Consider the following 25,053-nt stretch of genomic DNA (forward strand, 5'->3'; position numbering starts at 1 on the left):
GTGCCTGGTTTTCATTAGTGGCCTAGGATATGGAGCCCAAGAAGAACCTTTGGCTCAATTAAAACCACCAATCGCTCCCAAGGAACCAACAAAAGGAATATCATACTATTATCCACAGAAGTTCTGAAAAGATAAAATTATCAATCAAGACTTTAACATCACACCATAAAAAAAAAAATTTAGATTCAGGTTATATAAGGAACCAAGAACCCTACCAATATCAGGAATGTCTGTATTACCTAACAAATTTTTTTCATGTTAAGAAAAAGAAGGCTAAAGTAAAATCTATTACTAACAAGAACAAAAGCAGACAAAACTATTATTAATATTTGATTTTGAAAATTATGTTTTGTGGAATTCTGGTTTATACCAGTGCTGCTCAAACTATCCAAAGTAAAAGAACAGTTATAAACTTACATGTCTGACAAATACAGTAGACATGTCATAGCAATGCCAAAATGCTTTAAAAGTTTCCAAACATTTACTCTGAATGAATACTGACTCATGGGCCAGCAATAGCCATAAATCAGCCCTTTTCTTGGATCGCTGTAGCCCATCTCCTTGGCTCTTCATTCCCAGCTCTGCCTCAGCTCACTTCATCTTGCCTAGCATCTGCCCTGCCTCTAAAATCAAATGATGGCCTGGCCCAAAATGCTGTGGCTGTTGGTAGACCATGAGGCTTGATCTTGAGGTGATGGTTATGAGCAAGCCTCTGTGACAGAAGTTTACCTGCTGGCTGCCTGTGCCTAAGAGGGACTGAATCTGAGCCCCCAAAGTATCAAAAAAAGCTAGCGCATCAAACGCGGCTTCACTCTTTACTTCCCACCTTCCTGTCCTCATTACCACCAACTGAACCCCGTTAAAATGACACCTGTTCTAGGAGGCCAGAAGGCAGTAACCTATTCTCAAGACTCTTTTTTTTTTTTGGTAAATTATAGATCCAGGTGGTACATGTGAAGGTTCATTACACGGGTATTCTGCATAATGCTGTGGGATTTGGGCTTCTGGTGAAAAAAATCACTCAAACAGTGAACATGGTACCATTTAGGTAGTGTTTCAACCCTCACTTCCCTCCCATCAAGATTTTTTTTTTAAAGATGGAGTCTTGCTCTGTTGTCCAGGCTGGAGTGCAATGGCGCAATCCTGGCTTATTGCAACCTCCACCTCCTGGGTTTAAGCGATTCTCCTGCCTCAGCCTCCTGAGTACCAGGAACTACGGACACCCACCACCACGCCTGGCTAATTTTTGTACTTTTAGTAAAGACGGGGTTTCACCATGTTGGCCAGGCTGGTCTCAAACTCCTGACATCAGGTGATCCATCCACCTCAGCCTCCCAAAGTACTGGGACTACAGGTGTGAGCCACTGTGCCCCACCAAGACTGATCTTTAATAGAAAAAATATTCTCACTCTAAGCTGCCACTCCACCAAGTCAGTTCCTGTGATCATCTCTGTAACAGGGTGTTCCACTTGCAGCCTTGTATTCATCTCCATGAAATAGAAATTATGTTTCGAGTCCATAATAAACTCCACAGTCCCTAAAAGATAAAAAACAATGGTCATATTCCATAGTATATCATCAGTAGCAAACCAAAATCTTCCATGAGGCATCACATCAAGTTTTACTGCTGCCTTCATTCAACGGTTAACACTTTGCATTTCATGAAGAAAATATCTCGCATTTCCAACAGCATATGAGTCTTAGTCAAAAATAGAGAGCTGCATGAAATCTGGCAACAGAAAAGTCTATTTGGGGTTGTGAGCAAATGGTAAACCCAAATTCTGAATCCGTTTCAGCTGCTATACCAGTGAGAACAAGGGTGGATCACATGTTACTGCCTAAGGGCACCAAGATCCCGGAAGCCTCATGCCATGACATCCCATCTCACTCTAACCCCACGGAAAAAAAGAAAACTTTTTTCCTCTGACTATGTGTGCCTAGAAATTTCCTTTAAAAGTCCTTTTGCTGGCAACCCATCGAAAGATTGTTTGGCAACTAAACCTTATGTTAATATCTACTGGCAATCTATTAAGCCCTAAAAAGGTTTCCCTAACTTTATTAAGGTTTCATTTTAGACAACAAACTGTAACAATTTTAAGTGTGGGTGTGTGATTTAGCAATTGAATACAATCAAAGAACCACAATGACACTATAGAACATTTCCAGCATCCACAAAATTCCCTTGTTCCCATTTGCAATCAGTCCCTTCACTAAGCCCTGGGATCCAGGAAACCACTAATCTGCTTTCTGTCACTGTAGTTTTTCTGGAATTTTATATAAATGAAATTATATAGCTTGTAGTCTTCTGTGTTTGTGTTTTTTTCTCTTAAAGTGAATACAATGTAAAACTGTTTCTACAAGTGTGGTTACAACCCATTAGCGAACTTTTTTTTTTTTTCTTGAGACAGAGTCTCATTGTGTCACCCAGGCTGAAGTGCAATGGCACAGTCTTAGCTCACTACAAACTCTACCTCCTGACAAAAGAGAGACAGAAAATATATATATATATATATTTGTATTGACTTCTGTTTGCATTTAAAAAATATTTCTAGAGCTGAGTGTGGTGGCTTATGCCTGTAATTCCAACACGTTGGGAGGCCAAGGCAGGCAGATCACCTGAGGTCAGCTGTTCGAGACCAGCCTGACCAACATGATGAAACCCTGTCTCTACTAAAAATACAAAAAAGAAGCCAGGTATGGTAGTGAACGCCTGTAATCCCAGCTACCCAGGGGGCTGGGACAGGAGAATTGCTTGAACCTGGGAGGCAGAGGTTACAGTGAACCAAAATTGCACCACTGCACTACAGCCTGGGTGACAGAGTGAGACTGTCAAAAAAAAAAAAAAAAAGGGAAAATCAAGAGAAGTGAAGACAACTCTCAAACTGACAATGTTTGCAAAGGCACATCTAATAAAAAACTGTTATTCAAAATATACAAAGAACTCTTAAAACTCAACAATAGGAAAACAACCTGATTTAAAAAATGGGTGAAAGATGTGAAGAGACACTTCATCAAAGAAGATAAACAGATGGCAAGTATGCATATGAAAAGATATTCAACATTATAGGTCATTAGGGAAGTGCAAATTAAAACAATGAGATACCAAATGGCCTGAATCCAAAACACTGACATCACCAAAAACTGCAGAGGATTTGGAGCAGCAGGAACCCTCTTTTGTTGCTGGTAGGAATGCAAAATAGTACAGTCACTTTAGAAGAGAGTTTGTCAGTTTTTTCCAAAACTAAACATTCTCTTACCATATGACCCAGAAAGCACACTCCTTAGTACTTATCCACATAAACTAAAAAATTATGTCCATACAAAAGCCTGATTATTTTCAGGATGTTTATAGCAGCTTTATTCATAACTGCCAAAACTTGGAAGCAACTAAGATGTCCTTCAGTAGCTGAATGGATAATAAACTGTTGGACACTGAGGCAATGAAATATTATCCAGCATAAAAAAAGAAATGAGCTATCAAGCCATGAAAAGACATGAAGGAAACTGAAATGCATATTATAAAGATAAGAAGCCAATCTGAAAAGGCTATATACTGCATGATTCTAGCTATATGACATTCTTGAAACGGCAAAACTACAGAGGCAGTAAAAACATTAGTGGCTACCAGGATTTAGGGGGAATGGAAGGATGAACAGAGAGAGCACAGAGAATACTGAAACTATTCCATAGCATAGTTCAATGGTTGATACGTATCATTACATTTGTCGAAACTCATAGAATGTACAACACCACGAGTGAGCCCGTATGTGAACTATGGACTTGGCTGATAATCATGTGTGAATGCAGGGTCATTGACTGAAACAAACGTACCACTCTGGTGCAGGGATGTTGATACTGTGGGAGCTTGTGTGTTGGGGGTTTTGGGGGAGACAGGGGCATATGGGGATTCTCTGTACTTTTCACTCAATTTTGCTATGGGCTTAAAACTGCTCTGAAAAATAAAGTTTACTAACTATAAAGAAGTAAAAATATCAATTTAGTGATTTTATTTTAAAATAGAATATAAAATATCAAATCTCATATAATTAAGTAGTTTAAGGAAACGTTTGTTTCAAATATATAGGTATGTAAAAACAAACATTTATATGTACATACTAGATCTCAACATAAAATATATTTCTTACTGTGAATATGTTCAAAGCAGCCTGAAAGCAACTGATTTAAAAGCTGGGTTTCTCTTGCCTCCCGACATTTAAATTCATCACCGTCACATCTCTTCCATTGGAAGCAAATCTTAGCATACCTGCTCCAACATAATTTACAGCTTTAGCAGCTCTGACTGCAGCTTCTCCAAGCTGTTTTCTTACTTCAGGTTTAATGCCAGGCTTTGAAAAAAAATGTTAAGTAAATCTCCATTAGTAGCTTGCCTTACTAGAAATTCCATTAAAATTCAATTCAGTCAGGTGCCACGTAATGACGTTCCTCAGTCAACAACAGCCCACATACACAACAGTTAATCCGATAAGATTATAATGGAGCTGAAAAATTCCTATGACCTAGTGACACTGTAGCTGTCACATCACAGCACAGTGCATCACTCATGTGTTTTGTGGTGAGGCTGGTGTAAACAAAACGACTGCACTGCCAGTATACAAAAGTATAGCACAATCATGTGCTGTACATAGTACTTGATAATGATAAAAAACGACTATGTTATTGGTTTATACATTTACTATAAGATATAATTTTTACAGTTAATTTAAAGTGTATCCCTTTCACTTAAAAAAAGTTAAACTGTAAAACAGCCTCAGGCAGGTCCTTCGGGAGGTGTTTCAGAAGAAGGCATTGTTATCACAGAAAATGACAGCTCCACAGAAGTTATTGACCCTGAAAACTTTCAGAAGGCAGTGACACTGATGATCCTGACTCCGTTTAGGTCTAATCTAATGTGTGTGTTTGTGTCTTCCTTTTTATGGTGTTGTTGAGACAGAGTCTTGCTCTGTTGCCCAGAGTGCAATGGCACATTCTCAGCTCATTGCAACCTCTGCCTCCTGGGTTCAAGCAATTCTCCTGTCTCAGCCACCCAGGTAGCTAGAATTACAGGTGCACACCACCATGCCTGGCTAATTTTTTGTAGTTTTAGTAGACAAAGGGTTGCACCGTGTTAGCCAGGATGGTCTCGATCTCCTGAATTCATGATCTGTCCACCTTGACCTCCCAAAGTGCTGGGATTACAGGCCTGAGCCACCGTGCCCAGCCTGCATCTTCATTTTTAACAAAAAAGTTTAAAACATTAAAAAAAGCCAGGTGCAGTGGCTCACCCCTGTAATCCCAACATTTTGGGAGGCAGAAGTGAGTGGAGCGCTTGAGTGCAGGAGTTTGATCCCAGCCTGGCGAGACTCAAATACCATGGAGCAACATGTCTCTAGAAAAATAGAAAAATTAGCCAGGCATGAAAGCACATACCTACAGTCCCAGCTACTCCGGAGGCCGAGGTGGGAGGATCACTTGAGCCCAAGAGGTCATGGGTCTAGTGAGCCACATTTGTGCCACTGCACTCCAGCCTGGGTGACAGAGCAAGACCCCATCTCAAAAAAATTTAATTAAAAAATGTAAAAATAGGAAAAAGCTTATAGAATAAGGTTATAATTTTTTTTCTTTTTTGAGATGGAGTCTTGCTCTGTTGCCCAGGCAGGAGTGCAGTGGTGTGATCTTGGCTCACTGCAACCTCTGCCTCCCAGGTTTTTAAAAGCAATTCTCCTGTCTCAGCCTCTGAGTAGCTGGGATTACAGGTGCCTGCCACCACACCGAGCTAATTTTTGTATTTTTAGTAAAGACAGGGTCTCACCATGTTGGCCAGGCTGGTCTCGAACTCCTGACCTCAAGTGATCTGCCTATCTTGGCCTCACAAAGCCCTGGGATTACAGGTATAAGCCACCACACCCACCCAAGATATTTTTGTATGTCTGCATCTCGTGTTTGTGTTTTTAGGTAAGTATTACTTAAAAAGAGTAAAAAAGTGAAAAAATATATATATTTAAAAGTTTTTAAAGATATACATATATAAAGTAAAAAAGTTCCAGTAAGCTAAGGCTAATTTATTAAATAAAAATCTTTTTTATGAATTTAACTTAGTGGAAGTGTACAATGTTTACAAAGTGGCAGTGATGTACTAGGCCTTCATATTCACTCACTGTCCCACCCAGAGCAACTTACAATCTTGCAGGCTCCATTCAGGGTGAGTACTCCATACAGGGTGTGTACCATTTCACAAATCTTTTATACTGTATTTTTACTGTACCTTTTCTATGTTTATATATGTTTAGATACTTACCACTGTGTTACAACTGCCTGAAGCATTCAGTACAGTAATATGCTGTACAGGTTTGTCGCCTGGCAGCAACAGGCTCTACCAGCAGCTTACCTGTGCAGGAGGCTGTAATTACTATCTAGGTGTAAGCACACTCTATGATGTTCACACAATGACAAAATCACCTAAGGACGCATTTCTCAGAATGTATTCCTGTTGTTAAGCAATGCATGACTGCATTATATTTCTAAGTATCAAATACTGCATTAAAAAAGATAAAAAGCTAATATTAATATACTTCATCAAAAACTACTATCCTATCCTAGTTTAAATGTCAATATACTCAAGTTCAATGATTCTGCTACTAATTTCTATGCATTGTAGATATCACTCAGTATAATTACTTATCTTTGTCCCTTGTATCTACATGACAACTTTCATAACTATATGTCCACTTAAAATTATGTGTTTCAGGCTGGGCACTGTGACTCGGGTCTGTAATCCAAGTGTTTGGGAGGCTGCGGTTGGAAGATAATTTGAGGCCAGAAGTTTGAGACCAGCCTGGTCAACACGGTAAGAACCCATCTCTACAATAAATAAAAAAAATTGGCCAGGCATGGCAGCATGCACCTGTAATTCCAACTACTCAGGAGACTGAGGGGAGGAGTGCTGAGGCCCAGGAGTTGGAGACTGCAGTGAGCTATGATCATGCCACTGTACTCCAGGCTGGATGACAAAGTTAGACCCTGTCTCAAAAGAACAAAACAAAACTATATGTATCAATATGGTAACTTTCAACAATCCTTATTTTATTTCAGGATGCTAGGCAATCTGAGTTACGTGCCTAATGATTATCTTAAAATAATGGGAAAACTTGAGATTCCAAGTTAATTCTTAGAAAGGTTCATAAAAAGAAATGTATGTCAATAAGTAAGCAGAGTTTTCAACATTTTAAAGCAGTGCTATACAGATATAAATTTAAGTAATTACAACATGAAAATAAGGCTCTACTGTAATTCCTATTGACATTTAATGTGTCAATACTCATGGCATAACATATTCTGGTACAATGTATAATGATATTCTATAACATAAATATATTCTGCAACATAAATTAAAATTTGAATATAAGAATAATATACTTATTAACCAGAAACCTCTGATCCCTGACTTTTTGGAAATAAATAGATATCAGAAAAAAAAAAAACCATACATAACTTTGAACAAGAACCCATGGCAGTAGCAACCACCACAGAAATGTAAATCCAAAAACAAGAAGATCCAGTAGCAAGCTTTGACCCAGATAATCACCTAAACCAATCAAGAGTAAGGCTCAAAGAGATGCAAACAATTAATGCTAAGGGAGCAAAAGCTGCCAAACGAGTGACCCTCTCTTCTCTATAATATAACCATTAAGGCAGGAAAATCACTAACATATTTTGAGAACATCTAAAATGGTAATTAAAACAAAAAAGCCTTCTCCATAAAAAAATAAATCCAATTAACCAGACCATTCCATTCCAGGAATTGATTCTAGTTAATTACGATTTGAAATGTGCAGTGAAACCTCATTATACAGCTTTTCACTGTAAATCAGAGAGGTGAATCAGAGTAGATTTTCAGTATTTCATCCAGAAGGAACATGACCCTGTTGTGTCTACCCTGAAAACATCACTCCCAGTACTGCAGGAGGTCTTTCATTACACTGCTACTAGAACACAGTTGTCCAGCAGGAGTTTGAGGGGTAAGAGTCGCCAGCTTCAAAGACTTCTGATGTGAAAATCAGAGTAAATAAGATTCACATTACAGAGAAGCTTACAAATTTCCTTCCAAGGTCCTTACCGCTGGGGCCTCCTCGATGATCTTCTGATGTCGCCTCTGCACACTACAGTCTCTTTCAAACAAGTACACAGCATTGCCATGGTGATCCCCAAACACCTGGACTTCTACATGCCTAGATGAAAGCAAACACATATGTTAATGTATTCGTCAGGCATGATAAATATCACATTCGTGAAGCTAAACTGCTAGGCCCAATCACCAGGATTTCTCCATTTTTACTTTCTTTAAGTAAGATCTGACATTTTGACCTCAAATTAGAGATTATGGATTTAGAAAAAGAACTACAGGCCAGATGAGATGGCTGATGTCTGTAATCAAGGCAGAATGCTTGAGCCCAAGAGTTCAAGACAAGCCTGGGCAACATAGTGAAACCCCATCTCTACAAAAAACTAGTCAGGCATGGTAGCACATGCCTGTAGTCCCAGCTACTCAGGAGGCTGAGAACAGAAGGTTGTGGCTGCAGTGAGCCGAGATCATGCCACGGCATTCCAACTTGGGTGACAGAATGAGAGAACCTGTCAAAACAAACAAATTATAATCTTGTAAAACTCAATGAAAAAGTTACCATTTGTAGGATGAGTATTAAAGGAAAAAAATCTCTACATAAAATGACAAATAAGAAAAGACATTTCTCCAACCTGAAGAAGAATGAATGAATGAATGAATGATTTTTAAAAGACAGAAAATAGAGACTAAAGTAGGGATACGTAGCAAAAAGAACAAATTGTCAAAGAAAAGACTGACAAATTTGACTACCTCAAAATTACAAATTATAGTCACTTAATATTGTCAAAAGACCAATGAAAAATTTTATGACCACTTCTTGTTTTTTTTTTTTGGAAGGGAGGAAGGGAGGAAGGCAGGAAGGGAGGAAAGGAGGAAGGGACGGAGGAAGGAAGGGAGGGAGGGAGGGAGAGAAGGGAAGGAAGGAAATCGAGCAATGAGAGAGACATTGCCGACCTGGATCTAGAGGTCTACAAGTTGATTTCTTTTTTTTATTTTTTTGAGAGAAGGAAAGAAAAAAAAGGAGTGAAGGAGAGGAAGAAAAAGAGGGAGAGAGAAGGGAAATGTTGCTTTGTTCTAAAAAAAATGGGTATTAATAATGGTCAATAAATGTTTGATTTAAACCTATGAGTAGGTGTGATGTGGTATTGACAAGAATGTATATTTTGTATATTTAAAGTGGAGAGCTCTATAAATATTAAGTTTACTTGTTCCAGATCTGAGTTCAAGTCCTGGATATCCTTATTAATTTTCTGTCTTGTTGAGTCTAAGTCTCTTTATAGGTCTTATGTATCTGGGTGTTAGGATCGTTAGCTCTTATTGTTGCATTGATCCTTTTACCACTACGTCTTTGTTGCTTTAAGATCTATTTTATCAGATACAAGAATTGCAACTCCTGCTTTTTATTTATTCATTTATTTCTGCTCTCCATTTGGTTGGTAAATCTTTCTCCATCCCTTTGTTTTGAGTCTTTGTGTATCCTTGCAAGTGAAATGGGTCTGGATGTAACATGCCATTGGGTTCTGGCTGTATCTTTTGATTGGGGGATTTAGTCGATTTAAATTTAGGGTTACTGCCATTTGATGTTAAATGGCTGTTTTATCCATTCGTTGATGTAAATTCTTCTTTATGTTGATGCTCTTTACTTTTTGGTATATTTTTAGAAAGGCTAATACTGGTTGTTTCCTTCTATGTGTAATGCTTCTTTCAGAAGCTCTTGTTAAGCAGGCCTGGTGGTAATAAAATCTCTTTTTTTTTTGTACTTGCCTGTTCATAAAAGATTTTATTTTTCCTTCAGTTGTGAAGCTTAGTTTGGCTGGATATGAAATTCTGGGCTGAAAGTTCTGTTCTTTAAGGATGTTGAATATTGGCCCCCACTCTCTTCTGGCTTGTAGAGTTTCTGCTGAGAGATCTGCTGTAAGTCTGATAGGCTTCCCTTTTAAATTAACTTGACCTTTCTCTCTGGCTGCCCTTAGTATTTTCTCCTTCGTTTCAACCCTGGTGAATCTAACGATTATGTGCCTTGGGGTTGCTCTTCTTGAGGAGTATCTTTGTGGTGGTCTCTGTATTACCTGGGGTTGAATATTGTCCTGCTTTGCTAGTTTAGGAAAATTTTCCTGAATAATATCCTGAAGGGTATTTTCCAGCTTGGATTCATTCTCTCTGTCGCATTCAGGTACACCTATCAAACGTAAATTTGGTCTTTTCACATAGTCCCACATTTCTTGGAGACTTTGCTCATTCCTTTTAATCCTTTTTTCTCTAATCTTGTCTTCTCGTTTTATTTCATTAAGTTGGACTTCTATCTCTGATATCCTTTCTTCTGCTTGAACAATTCAAGTGTTTAAACCTGTGCATACTTCTCGGAGTTCCTGCATTGTATTCTTCAGTTCCATTAATTCACTTATATTCCTAAGTTGTCTATTCTCATTAGGATTTCGTCAAACCTTTTTTCAAAATTCTTAGTTTCTTTACATTGGGCTGCAACATATTCTTTTAACTCACCGAAGTTTCTATTATCCATCTTTGGAAGCCTGATTCTGTTAATGGGATACACTCGTTCTCGATCAAGTCTTGTTCCCTTGTTCATGAGGAACTGTGATCCTCTTTAGAGGGAGAGGCGTTCTATTTTGAGTATTCTCAGCCTTTTTACGCTGGTTTCTTCCCATCATTGTAAATTTATCCATCTGTCGTCTTTGTTATTACCAACTTTCAAATTAGGTCTCTGAGTGGATGTCCAAGTTGTTAATTCCCAGGGCCGAAATATGAGCAACCCACTGCGCCGGCCAAAACAGCGGCATTAAGACTGATGGTGCTTTTCTGCCCGGGAATCTCCAGTCTGGCTTCCTTCTTGAGTCTGTAATAGGCAACTCTGCCTTCCCGGAGCTCCAAACCTTGGTCAGAAGGGGAACCAGTCCCATTTACTCTCCACCAAGAGCTGCCGTGCCGCCACAAGAGTCGCGCTGGCGACCCATGTGGCTCCTCCAAACCTCGGTCAGAAGGGGAACCAGTACCATTTACTCTGCACCAAGAGCTGCCTCACCGAGGTGCCGGCAAAACTGCTGCACCGGCCACAAGAGTCACGCTGGCAACCCGTGGAGCTCCTCCACTGGGAATCTTCTGCTCCGTGAGCGACCAAAATTTGTCTGAAAGTGTGGCGTCCTCTCCTTGTCTGAGCTTTCTTCGCTGGGAGCTGCAATCCTGAGATATTAGCAATCAGCCATCTTGGATTGTTCCTCTTTTTTTTTTTTTTGAGATGGAGTTTCACTCTTGTTACCCAGGTTGGAGTGCAACGGCACGATCTCGGCTCACCACAACCTCCGCCTCCTGGGTTCAGGCAATTCTCCCGCCTCAGTCTCCCGAGTAGCTGGGACTACAGGCATGCGCCACCATGCCCAGCTAATTTTTGTATTTTTAGTAGAGATGGGGCTTCACCTTGTTGACCAGGATGGTCTCGATCTCTTGAACTTGTGATCCACACGCCTCGGCCTCCCAAAGTGCTGGGATTACAGGCATGAGCCACCGTGCCCGGCCCCACTTCTTGTTTTTAAACAACTCTTACATTTAGATTTTATGACTATAGAAGACTGAAATTAAAACAGCTGATTCAGAAAAGTTAATTAAATTAATATGGATCATTAGTATCTCAGAAATATACTAACAATAAATCATAATAAAACCCAAAAAAGGGCCAGGCACAGTGGCTCACACTTATAAATCCCAGCACTTTGAGAAGCCAAGGTAGGAGGACTGCTTGAGTCCAGGAGTTCAAGACCAACCTGGGCAACAGAGTGAGACTGTTTCTTGGTATATTTTTAGAAAGGCTAATACTGGTTGTTTCCTTCTATGTGTAATGCTTCTTTCAGAAGCTCTTGTTAAGCAGGCCTGGTGGTAATAAAATCTCTTTTTTTTTTGTACTTGCCTGTTCATAAAAGATTTTATTTTTCCTTCAGTTGTGAAGCTTAGTTTGGCTTCACAAAAAATTTTTTTTTTTTTTAAATAAGCTGGGCATGTTGGTACATGCCTGTAGTCCTAGCTGTTCAGGAGGCTCAGGCAGGTGGATTCCTTGAGCTCAGGAGTTTGAGGTGCCACTGCACTCCAGCCTGGCTGATAAAGTCAGACCCCATCTCTAAGGAAAAAAAACCAACCAACAAAGGCACTTAAATGTTGAGTATAAAATAGTAAAATTATGAGAAATAATATTAAGAGTGAATGCACATAACCTTTATGAAAATAAGGCTAATATGGACTACTTGGTGAACATGAAAGCCTTCTCAGTAGGTTTATTGTGACATGGTCAGGCTGTAGTTCACTTCACCTACTCACCACCATAATACAGAAATGAGTGATCAGCAAATATGTTTTTCTGTTGATTTTTCAAAATACAAGCTGTCAAATACAGAAGAGACAAAGAAGCCAGCAAGTCTTATAAACATATTGCTTTAGTACAGTAAGTCATTTCTATTCTTGTTTACTTCATGAAGTATTTCATTTATCCACCTCAAAAAATTAATCTTCTCGCTGGGCGTGGTGGTGTACACCTATAATTCCAGCACTTTGGGAAGGTGAGGCAGGTGGATCACCTGAGGCCAGGAGTTTGAGACCAGCCTGGGAAACATGGTGAAACCCTATCTCTACTCAAAATACAAAAATTAGCCAGGTGTTGTGGTGCACACCTGTAATCCCAGCTAATCAGGATACTGAGGCATGAGAATCACTTGAACCTGGGAGGCAGAGGCTGCAGTGAGCTGAGATTGTGTCCTGCACTCCAGCCTGGGTGACAGAGCGAAACTCTACCTAAAAAAAAATTACCTTGATATATCATGTTTTTTGAATGTTCCAGTTTTGAATTTTCCAAGCTGTCCAATACATTTTCTTAATACAATTCTTGGAGCTGATTTTTTCTTTTTGGATTTCTTACTTTGTTGACTTTTCCTCTTTATCCATAAGCTAATCACCAAATACACTGTTGCCATTATTTTGAACAAACTGTTATCTGTTAAATCAACTTAGAATATTTAGAATGGGTAAATGTTCTCATATTAGAATAGGAAAATATTTTATCTCCACCTATTCCTTTCCCAATTATTTTCTATTCTTTATCTGGATCCAAATTTCTGACCTAAAACATTTTATTTCACTCTAAAAGAACTATTATTTCCTGCAAGGCAGGTCTACTGGTGACAAATTCTCTTAATTCCTGTTTGTCTGAGAAAGACTATTTCTCCTGAATAATTTCACTGGATATAGAAGACTAGGTTGATACTTTTTCTCTGAACACTTTATATCTCACTCCACTCTCTTCTTGCATGGCTTCTGATAAGATTTCTTATCTTTATTCCACTAGTATTTTCCTTCCTTGGAGCTTCTTTCAGTATTTTCTATTTGTCTTTCTTTTCCTGCAGTTTGAATATGATGTGCATAGGTGTATATATTTTGGTGTTTATTCTTGGTGTCTTCTAAGCTTCCTAGCTCTGCAGTTTTGCATCTGTTATGAATTTCGGAAAATTCTTGGCTATTACTACTTCAAATATCTCTCCTGCTGTTTTCTAATTCTTGTAATATTCAAATAATTTGTTACACCCTTTTAAATTGTCCCACAATTCTTAGATATTCTGGTTTTTTTTTTTTTTTCATTTTTATTTCTCCTTGCATTTCTGTTTGGGAAAGTTCTATTTATCTATGTTCAGGATCACTGATTCTTTCCTTAGCTGTGTCTAATACACTGATGAGCCCATCAAGTGCATTCTTCATTTGTATTACAATGTTTTTTATTTCTAGCATTTTCTTTTGATTCATTTTCAGTGTTCCCATCTCTCTGCCTGCATTATGTATCTGTTCTTGCATGTTGTCTATTTGTTCCATTAGAGCTTTTAATATATTAATCAGTTAAATTCCTTATCTGATAATTCCTAAATTTGTATCATATCAGTCTAGCACTGCTTACTTTTAGTCTGTGCTTTTTTTCTTGCCTTTTAGAATGCTTTGCAATTGTTTTATTAAAAGCAGAAAACAATGTGTTAGGTAATAGGATCTGAGGTAAACTGTCTTTTAAAGTCAGGCCTCAGGTTAATCTGGCTAGGAAGTAGGCTGTGTTTAATGTCTGCAGTAGCTGTAGGTGCCAGAAGTTTCTGTATCCTCTAGTGTCCTTGTTGTGTTTTGTTTTTAATATCAGTGTCTCTGGTTTCCCTAAGAATTCCTTCTTACATAGTTAGAGCTTCTCCATTTGTAATCCATTGTTATTATACTGGAGTCTTGAAGACATGTGCCTTAGTCTTTTTGTACTGCTATAGCAAAATACCTTAAATTGTGTAACTTATAGACAACAGAAAATTATTTCTTAGTTTTCAAGCTGAAAAATCCAAGATCAAGGTACTGGCAGATTCAGTGTCTAGTGAAAGCCTGTTCCTCACAGATGATACCACGTTGCTGTGTCCTCACATGAAGGAAGAGGGAAGGGGCAAATAGGTTCCTCAAGCTCTTTTATTGGGGTAACTAATTCCATTCATCAAGGCAGAGCACTCATGACCTAATCACCTGCCAAAGGCCCACCTCTTAATACCTTGGGGATGGGGGGGTTAGGTTTCAACATGTAAATTTTGCAGGACACAAACATAGCAACATGGAAGTAGGGTGTGAGGCGGGAAAGCACTCTACAAACTTATGATTAAATCTCAGTCTTCCAGTGGTCTTGTGTTTGTGCTGAGAAGTGTTTCTTAGTTGTTTTTCTTTTCTCCCTTCTGTGATATTGGAAGACTATAAAGGGGGTTGTGTTTGGCTAACTACCTTTCCCCCAGAACAGAAAAGGCTCTGGAAACATTTCCCTTGGAGTTAGAACTTCCTTTGTTAGGGAGGATAGAATGCTATGGATCTCTTTCAAAATGGTTACTTTTCCCCTCCCAGTGCTGTAAAACTTAAGGGATTTTTTTTTTTCCTGGATTTTTACTGTGAAAACCTGATGAGGTTCTTGGAGGCAAAACCCATGAAAGTGGGAGGTCCCTCTAAGACTGGGCCCCAAGAGTTTCTCACTTTCACACTGGCCCACACTTAGCCTCAGCTATTTTTCAAAACTCCCATGTAAGTGAGAGCTCCAGCAGCTTCTGCTCCAGGTAAACTGATCTGGCTTTGACTCACTGTACTTGCATGCTTTTCCAGATTTTAGAGTGAAGGCTTGTCCTGTGGCCTCAATTCTCTGATGGTTCTAAAGTCACTGACTCATTTTGTTCAGCTGTTTTCTTGGTTTTTGGATGTGAGTGATGACTTTCAAGCTCTTTACATGTTGGAGCTGAAGTGCTTGTTTTTCAAATTCCAATTGTAAAATTCTACCATGATATGGTTTGGTTGTGTCCCCAAACAAATCTCATCTTGAATTGTAGCTCCCATAATCCCCATGTGTGGTGGGAGGGATCCGTTGGGAGGTAACTGAATCACGGGGGTGGGTTTTCCCGTGCTGTTCTCGTGATGATGAGTAAGTCTCACAAGATCTGATGGTTTTATAAAGTGCAGTTCCCCTGCAAATGCTCTTTCCTGCAGTCATATAGGACATGGCTGTACTCCTCCTTCACCTCCTGCCATGATTGTGAGGTCTCCCAAGCCATGCAGAACTGAGTCAACTAAGCCTCTTTCCTTTATAAATTACCCAGTCTTGGGTATGTCTTTATTAGCAGCGTGAGAATGGACTAACATATATCACTTCTGCTTACTCTCCCTCATCTTTTAGCTGCTCCAGGTAAGGAAACACTATAGCAGGGATTCCAGGTTATGAGGGGAATATGTAGGAGGCCACATCAAGAGCACAGAGCAGTTCTTGTCTGAGGTCTTAGAAGCTGGAAATACTTTTCCTTTGGCTGCTTATAAGGGAAGTTCAGTGAAGATCTGTGCTATGATTTCCGCAGTCACTAAAACAGTCTTATTTACCTTTTTCTGATTAACCCTTTTCTGTGTAGCTTTATCTAACCTAGAGTTCTGGAGCACAGTGTCTAAAGGAAGAATCTGATTTCTGTTTTTTCTTCTAAAATAGTACACTTTAAAGATGGTTTCTTAACCCAGTCTTTCAGCTACACTAAATAGTTCTGATAAAATTTGTGAAATATTTTGATATTGACTTTTCTTAGTTACCAGCACCACTTTGACAATCTCCTGGCACTCCATTAGTTCAACAGGTAATTATTTAGCAGGACTCCTGTCCAGTAACACCTTTCTGGTGGCCACAGAAGGGACAATACTAAGGAAATCCCGACCCAAAGGCTACCTTTGGGTAAGTGGTGGGGTATGGTAATGTCTTTCTGGTGAACCATGGAAGGGACAATATTGAGGAGACCCTCTGACTCTCCTAAGATTGCAGTACTGATTGGCCAACTTTGGGTAAGTGGGGTGCATATACCCAGGTAAAGGATAGAATTGAGTTTGAGGCCCAACTTAGTGGAGTTAAAGTCTCTCCTAAGACAGAGTGGGTTAAAGGACCCTCTCAATAAAAGGCAAGGATGCTTGACTGAACTTTGGCTGGAGGCCCAACTTAGGATGGTTAGATTCCTTCCTAAGATTTAGGGGGTTAGAAGCCCCTCTCATTAATGTCCCTCTCAGCTAAGAATGGGCTTGGCACTATGGATGTTAACTGCTATTCTGTTTGAATTAATCTGCCTTGCACTCTGCTGACAGCGGTGGGTGACAGGATTAGGCATAAACAGGATGGTGGGACATGGGAACTTTTACCTCCCTACAAGGGGAAACTTCAGTGCTGATGGGACTGCTAGGAAAGATCCCTTCCTAACTGACAAGTGGCTGCCTGAAATGGGCGGGTCTTTCTCTGGCCTCCCTGAGTACCTTGCCTTCCCCACCCTCCACAAGCAACGCTTTTCTCCCTTCCCTCCCCTTTCCCCTCTGTGCGAACAGGTTGAGTAAGTGGCAAAAATCACTGTTTCTCTCCTTTTTAATTAATAAAAAAGGATTTGTGAGGCCAGTCTTAAGCTGTAGTGAATCTAGTGTGCTTTACGTGTCTTTCTGTAATTGTTCTGAAATAAAGAGGTATGCCTTAGGCTAAAACACAGGCTTAGAATCCCATAAGCCCACTGTTCAAGATGGCCCAGCATACCAGTCAGTTATAAACTTTGCTGCAGGTCCCTCAAAGAAAACTGGATGAGGTTTTCCTCTTGTCTTGTATGTCCTTGGGAGCTTGACCTTGTACCCATGTGGCCTTGCTTTGTCTTTTTACAATGGTGGCCCAGGTTCAGGGTTCAATTCCTGGCTTAGGAAATGAATCCTTTTCTTCTGTCTGCCTGTGTATTTACATACGTTGTGTGTGTGATATGAAACAGCTTTGATTAACTGGTTTAAAAATAAGTGCTTAAGTCAAATATTTTGTCAGAAAAGTAAAAAGTGTAACGCCTTTTAGTTTACATGATTTAAGTAATCCTGGAGAAACTGAAACAATTGTACATGTAAGGTGTGTAAGGAAAGTGAAATGTGTTTTTGGTAAAAGATTATAAGAAGGCATATGAATGTGGATTTTTTTTGTGCCTAGATTAAAAAGTTATGGGATTATTTTAAGTTAGATAAGATAAAGCTAAAGGTTTCAGCAAGTTGTGGAAGGTTTGTGAAAAATTAATCTTGTAAAAGAAATTGTGTTTGCGAACATACTGGCTCAAATTAAAGGGGTGTTCAGTTTTTCCAGAAATTGAACATTGGAATAAAAGCACAACAGGTTTTGCTTAGAGCACTGATCTGCTCTTTAACAAAAATTCGTAAAGGGTTATAAAAGGTTTACGAGAACCTCACCTTATGGTCAAACATTAAAACTGGGTAGATATGTCAATAAGGTTTTATTGAAAATTGGGTTTAACATTAATAGTACACTAATGTAAAGGTGAAATTGGGCTTATTTGATATAAAAATCATACAGGAAGCAGTGTCAAATGTGAAATAGTGTTTAGCTTTCTTTGGGCTATATTTGTAAAAATATGTTATAGCATGTTTTCCAAAATAACAAGAAACTCCTATAATTCTGATATGACTTAGTGTACATTATCAGTATCATTGTTACATAAAATCATTGTATGGCACAGAAGTAACCAAATTTCTTTGTCAATTGCATTTTTAACTGTGGTTGCCCTAAAACTTTTTGCCATCCATAGACAAGTAACTGTCTTGTTTTGATCTTCTTCAAAAGATTTATTATTATTATTTTGAAACTGAGTCTCACTCAGTAGCCCAAGCTGGAGTGCAGTGGCGCAATCTTGGCTCACTGCAACCTCTGCCTCCCAGGTTCAAACGATTCTTGTGCCTCAGCTTCTCAAGTAGCTGGGATTACAGGCACATGCCAACTATGCCTGGCTAATTTTTGTGTTTTTAGTAGAGACAGGGTTTCATCATGTTGGCCAGGCTGGTCACGAACTCCTGACCTCAGGTGATCCACCCGCCTCAGCCTCCCAAAGTGCTGGGATTTTACAGGAATGAGCCACTGCACCCAGGCCCAAAAGGTGATTTATAATAAACTATACAACTCTAACACATGTCCTTGAATGCCGATTTCATGTAAGTTTGGAGATTGCGACATTAGAAAAGGGAAAAAGAAACTTTCAGGACTCTCATGGAAAGCTGAAATGTTCATGTATATCAAGCAGGAGTTGACTGCATGAACCGAACTAACAGAAGTCTGAAATAATCTTTTTTGACTTTTTGCTTAAAACATTGCTGATCCTCTGTTTTGTTTTTCAGAGTCAAGGAAACCTTTCTTTTAAGCTATTCACAGCTTTTAACAATTAAGAAATGTATACACTCATAAACAAAATTTGGAGCATATTTGTTTCTCTCTATCTGACTTCTCCAGAATTTGGAAACTATTTGTGAGGATCTTAACTTATGGCAATATAGTTATTTGCATGAATGCAATAAGAATCTGTTTTCTTTTGCAACAGGACACAACTGGAGAAACAGGTTATTTCACCAAGGCTTTGACTGGAATGGCATGCTTTCCGAAAGGAATCAAACTTGACTTTAAAGCCAATAGAAGCCGCTGGGGAAAACTGGTCTCATTCCTTGTCTACACCATCTCTGTATAAGTCTCCTAACCTGTAGTAAGTAAGGAATGTCACTTTCTGACAGATCCAGGAGCCCCAAGTTATCTTGGGACCTCAAGAGGAAAGAAATTTACTTAACTCATAGGTATTTCAGGGTATAAACCCATTGGTGGGCTGGACTTGGGAAAAAAAAAAAAGGTCTCCTCTGCGAGTCCTTATGGAAGAGTTCCATCAAAACCAACTTTAAAAGCCTATATGGCAAATAATTATTCTTGCTGCACTTTATACAGATAATCAGGCCATGTATAATAAAGCAAATCAGTCTTACCATGATTTGTCTTTAGTAAAAATGGAAAACTGGAGAGAGAGAAATTATGTTTCAAAAACTATGGTATACGTGTTATTAAATTCTAGACTCATCAGTGGTTTTTGAGTTTCCCTGTAATTTAGACTAACTCTGCTTATTCCTGTGGCTCCTGCTCAGAAGAAACAGGAGGGATTGGTAATGTAAAAATCTGGATCAATATTCTAATCCTGGGCACATACTGGAATCATCTAGCAACTCTATATCAGCTTGGTTCCAACAGTTGCCCAGTTCTTGGAAACCATTCTAATTTTGTTAACTTAGGGTAATCTTGCTTATTGTGCTTTACTGTTGTGGAATATATTATTGTTGTACTCTTTGTGTAGAAATGCAGGATAAGCTTGCCAAAATTTTTTTTAACACTTACTAATTTTTCAGATTTTACCTTTTGTCAGAACTCATACCTGAGTGGCCCTCGACATACTGATACTTTCTAACTGAGCTCCTCTCTATCCTGAACACAAGAGCCTAATAAGCAGGAATATCATTGCCCCATTCAGCCTGAAGGTTACAGCAGATGGATCTTTGTTCCTCTGCAACCCTTAGGATTAAGCATTCTCTTATAAAGTGAGGGGGGAAATGTCAGAGGCATTTGAACCAGAGCAACTCCATCTTGAATAGGGGCTGGGTAAAATAAGGCTAAGACCTGCTGGGCTGCATTTCCAGTAGTAAGTTAAAGGATTCTTAATCACAGAAAGAGATAGGAGATCAGCACAAGATACAGACAATAAGGACCTTGCTGATAAAACAGGTTGCAGTAAAGAAGCTGGCTAAATCCCACTAAAACCAAGATGTTAACGAGAGTGACCTCTGGTCATCTTCACTGATACACTCCCACTGGCGCCATGACAGTTTACAAATGCCATGGCAATGTCAAGAAGCTACCCTATATGGTCTAAAGTGAGGAGGCATGAATAATCCTGGGTTAGCATATCATCAAGAAATAACCATAAAAATTGGCAACCAGCAGTGGTTGGGGCTGCTCCGTCTATGCGGTAGTCATTCTTTATTCTTTGACTTCCTTAATAAACTTGCTTTCAATTAAAAAAGTTATTACTAGAAATACAGAATAGAAATAGAGTCACACTATGCACCACACAATGACATTTTAGGCAATGCTGGACTGCATATAGGATGGTGATTTCATAAGATCATTATGGAGCTGAAAACTCGTATCTTTTAGTGACATCATAGCACAATACTTTACCTTTCCTATGTTTTGAGATGTTTAGACACACAAATACTTACCATTGTGTTACAACTGCCTACAGTACTCAATATGTAACATGATATAGAGGTTTGTAGCTCAGAAACAACAGGCTATGCCATACAGCTTAGGTGTGTAGTTGGCTATGCTATCTCCGTTTGTGTGAGTACACTCTATGATGTGTGCCCAGCGAGGCAATTGCCTAATAATGCATTTCTCAGAATACATCTCTGTCACTAAGCAACACATGACTGTATATAGAAATATTAACATTAATAAAATAATTAGGAGAATACAATTATGGGTTATTTTGTTTTCCATCTTCTGCATTTTCCAGAAGTTTGTAATGTATTCATTTTACTTCTATAGTTCAAAAAATATTACTGATGGCTATTACAATGAAAGTAGTATGCCAGGCAATCTACACAGAAAAATAAAAATGTATATATTACCAGGTCTTTCATTCCCAGGGGTTTTTCAGCTATTGGGGGAATAAATTACGTGAGGCAGTGTATGGCTAACATTTCCTAAGCACAGAACTTACATCTTCAAAAAATGTTGCAGGCATTGAGTTACACAGTTACTGAAATAAGATACTGATGTCTCCACAATTCTAACTTAAGAGCATGCTAATCTGGATGGCTAGCCTATTCTTTCTTGAAAGGAAGCCTTCCAACTACCTTAGAAATGCCTCCTTTTTTTTTTTTTTAACTTACTTCCCACTAACAGATGGCATAGGCTGTGTTCTCCTAATCAATTTACCAATTTTAAGATTGACTTTCTTTTTTTTAACTATCAAATTCTAATTGAATTTCATTGACTATGCCATGCTCAGGACAGTTCTCAGTTTTATAAGGGCTGTAACAAAAAACAATTTGGGAGCCTTCTTTAAGGAGAAGAATACAAAACTGCAAATACAAAATTAGGTCAGGGTCTTAGAAGAGGTTAATGCCAAAGAAGTGCCTGAAGCTTCAAGTCTGTTACCTTCAACGTAAATCTCTTTTCCAGTCATGGTTCCCAAATGAATTATTCTTTCCACAAATCCTATAATACTTACAGGAGAGAGATATGTAAGATATATATATATTTTTTTTCATTAATTCATTCAATGTTTCTTGCTGATGAAATTTAGGAATATATATATATATATATATTCTTACATATATCTCTCCTGTACGTATTATACAGGATTACAATATCCTATAGGTATTATATGTAAGTATTATAAGTATCCTGTAAGTATTATACAGTATTACAGGATATCTATATCCTGTATTATATATATATATATGTGTGTGTATGTGTATATATATATATAATTTATAAATAAATTTTTTTAACAATTGTCATAAAAATCTACGAAATGAGAAACTTTATAATCAGCATCTTACTTTAAACAACAAACATGAAAATAACATTCCAGAAAAAAAAATAGGGATTCACATTGCATTTCCTATAGTGGTACCCAGAGAAGCTTAGTGCAGTGGCTTAGATATGAACTCTGGAGTCGAAATGCCTGGGTTCAAATCTCAGCTTTACTACTTAACAGCTGAGAGACCTCAGACAACTAACACAACACAACCACTCTGTTGCTTAGTGTCTTCACCTGTAAAATGAAAATAGTACTTACCTAATGAGGCTGGTGTAAGAATTACATTCAAATTAGAAGAACAGCAAGATTATTTAGCATGTGTAAAATTCTTAAAATCTGGCATATGATAAGTGTAATATAAGTATTAGCTGCTATTATTAGTAAATCACTTATAATTCAATTTAGGAAATTAATTCCATTTCCTAAGCATATCAACTAACATTCAGTTCTATAAATATAACTGAATTTATTACAATAATTTGCTAATATTGAAAAAAACCCTAAATTTCATCAACAAGAAACATACTGAATGAATTAATGGTATATTAAGATCATGGAACCACTAGGGCACCAACAAAAAGCTTGAGGCTGATCAGTGTTGACTGACATGGAAAGAGGTCTGTGACATAATATTAGTGTGTAGGATTCTATTCACTGTTCTTAGGTATGTATTTTGTTTGCTGTATGTACATGTATATAGGTTTCTATTTACATAGAAAATGCCTGGAAGAATTCATGCCATCCTACAATCAGTGGTTACATCACAAGACAGAACTGGGAAACTAAACTTACAATAATATATTCATGTACTCTTACAGTTTTATATTTTATAGAATGTGCATGCATTATTTTTCCAATTTATTTAAAATCTGAATCAGAAAAAAAAGGTCAACCCACCTCGGTGTGTCTACAAACTTCTCGATCAGCACAGCATCGTCACTGAAAGACTTCTTGGCTTCTCTTCGTGCCGATTCTAACTGTTCTTGAAATTCTTGCTCTGATCTAACGATCCTCATTCCCTAAGAGAGAAAAGATTATGACTACCACATAAATAAAACAAAGACGAGCCTGAAATGGCAAACAGAAGCATGCACAACCTTACTTTTCCTCCTCCACCCCGGACAGCTTTAATCATGACAGGATAGCCAATTCTCCCAGCATGTTCCTTCAGGCACTGGTCTGATTGGTCCTCACCATGATAACCCTCCACAATAGGTACTCCAGCAGCAGCCATTATGGATTTGGATGTGCTTTAGAGTGGGAAAGAAAACAACATGTGCCAATTCTATAAATTATTTCATTCAAGAGAAACATACATATAGCCCAGTCTATAAATTACAATGGAACTCTCAAGCTTGTAATCCCAGCACTTTGGGAGGCCGAGGCAGGTGGATCACGAGGTCAAGAGATCGAGACCATCCCAGTCAACATGGTGAAACCCCATCTCTACTAAAAATACAAAAAATTAGCTGGGCATGGTGGCGCGTGCCCATAATCCCAGCTGCTCAGGAGGCTGAGGCAGGAGAATTGCCTGAACCCAGGAGGTGGAGATTGCAGTGAGCCGAGATCGCGCCATTGCACTCCAGCCTGGGTAACAAGAGTGAAACTCCATCTCGGGAAAAAAAAAAAAGGAAACATCAAGTCTGAGACAACAAAATAATATAAATTTATGGTCTATTAGTGTTCCTTATTTCATGTGGTAGCTCATCTCACCTTACTTTTAATCCCAAAACACTAACATACTGATTAGAAACATTAAATATTTTCTGTAACTCAATGGAATTTCCTTATGTCGCAGATAAATAACTTATGCCTATGATAACAGAAGGGTAGAATTAAAATGCCTATTATAGGTAAAACAAACTTTTTTTTTTTTTTTTTTTTAGAGACAGGGTCTCACAGTGTTGCCCATGCCAGAGTGCAGGGGTGCAATTATACCTCGCTGCAGCCTTCAACTCCTGAGCTCAGGTGATCATTCTGCCTCTGCCTCTGCCTCCTAAGCAGCTGGGACTACAGGTGTGTGTCACCATATCCAGCTGAATTTTTTTTTTGAGATGGGGTCTTACTCTGTTGCCCAGACTGAAGTATGATGGTGTGATCATAGCTGATTGCAGCCTTGATTTCCTGGACTCAAGCAATCCTCCCACCTCAGCCTCCCAAGATGCTGTGACCACAGGCACATGACACCATGACTGGAATTTTAAAAACATTTTGTAGGGACAGGGTTTCCCTATGTTGCCCAGGCTGGTTTTGAACTTCTGGACTCAAGTAATCCTCCTGCTTTGGCCTCCCAAAGTGCTGGGATTACAGGTGTGAGCCACTGTGCCAAGGCCTAGATGAACTTTAAAAATATATATTTTTTAGAGATAGTCTCAATAAGTTGCCCAGGCTGGTCTTGAATTCCTGGTCTCAAGCTATCCTCCTGCCTCAGTCTCCCAAAACACTGGTATTACAGGCATAGCCACCATGCCTGGCCCAAACTATTTCAAATGACCTTGATACAGTTATATTTTAAAAGATATAAACTCATACCTCTTTATACCCATGTCTCTAATTGCCGATGGAGGAGGACCTATAAAAATAATTCCTTCTTCCTTACAAAGTTCAGCAAATTCCATATTTTCTGAAAGAAAGCCATATCCTGGATGGATAGCCTAGAAATGAGAAATAAAATGAAAACTTACTCATTAGTGCTCAGCTGGCAACACCTCAATGCAGGTGAAGCTGTCTTCCTCATAGGCTTCTCCCTACACTGCTAATAGTATGGCCTCTATCAAAATCTGTTTCCAAAGAAACAGCTGAAACATTCAGAGGAAAGCTCTGAAGACTTACCAAAACCAGGCGAATCTGGAGTTCTTTTCATTGAGATAATATATACACAACAAAACATTTGCCATTTTAGTCACTTTTAAGTATGTAACTCAGTGGCATTAAGGACACTCACGATGATGAGCAACTGTCACCACTATCCACCTTCAA

General features: G+C 38.7%; 1 protein-coding gene across 4 annotated transcripts in view; it reads right to left on the reverse strand.

Moving 5' to 3' along the window:
• MCCC1 (methylcrotonyl-CoA carboxylase subunit 1) overlaps positions 1-25,053 on the reverse strand; it is an 82,738-nt gene that overhangs the window by 29,037 nt on the left and 28,648 nt on the right. For all 4 annotated transcript variants that reach the window (XM_078350236.1, XM_035274606.3, XM_035274605.2 and 1 more), the window contains 6 exons: positions 24,607-24,728; positions 23,177-23,324; positions 22,972-23,093; positions 8,114-8,225; positions 4,265-4,346; positions 1,410-1,537 (listed from right to left, as the gene is read on the reverse strand). In XM_078350236.1, the coding sequence (XP_078206362.1) occupies positions 1,410-1,537; positions 4,265-4,346; positions 8,114-8,225; positions 22,972-23,093; positions 23,177-23,324; positions 24,607-24,728 (714 nt within the window). The remainder of the gene's footprint in view (positions 1-1,409; positions 1,538-4,264; positions 4,347-8,113; positions 8,226-22,971; positions 23,094-23,176; positions 23,325-24,606; positions 24,729-25,053) is intronic.

Source organism: Callithrix jacchus, chromosome 15 (assembly GCF_049354715.1).
Source record: "Callithrix jacchus isolate 240 chromosome 15, calJac240_pri, whole genome shotgun sequence".
NCBI classification, from domain to species: Eukaryota; Metazoa; Chordata; class Mammalia; order Primates; family Cebidae; genus Callithrix; species Callithrix jacchus.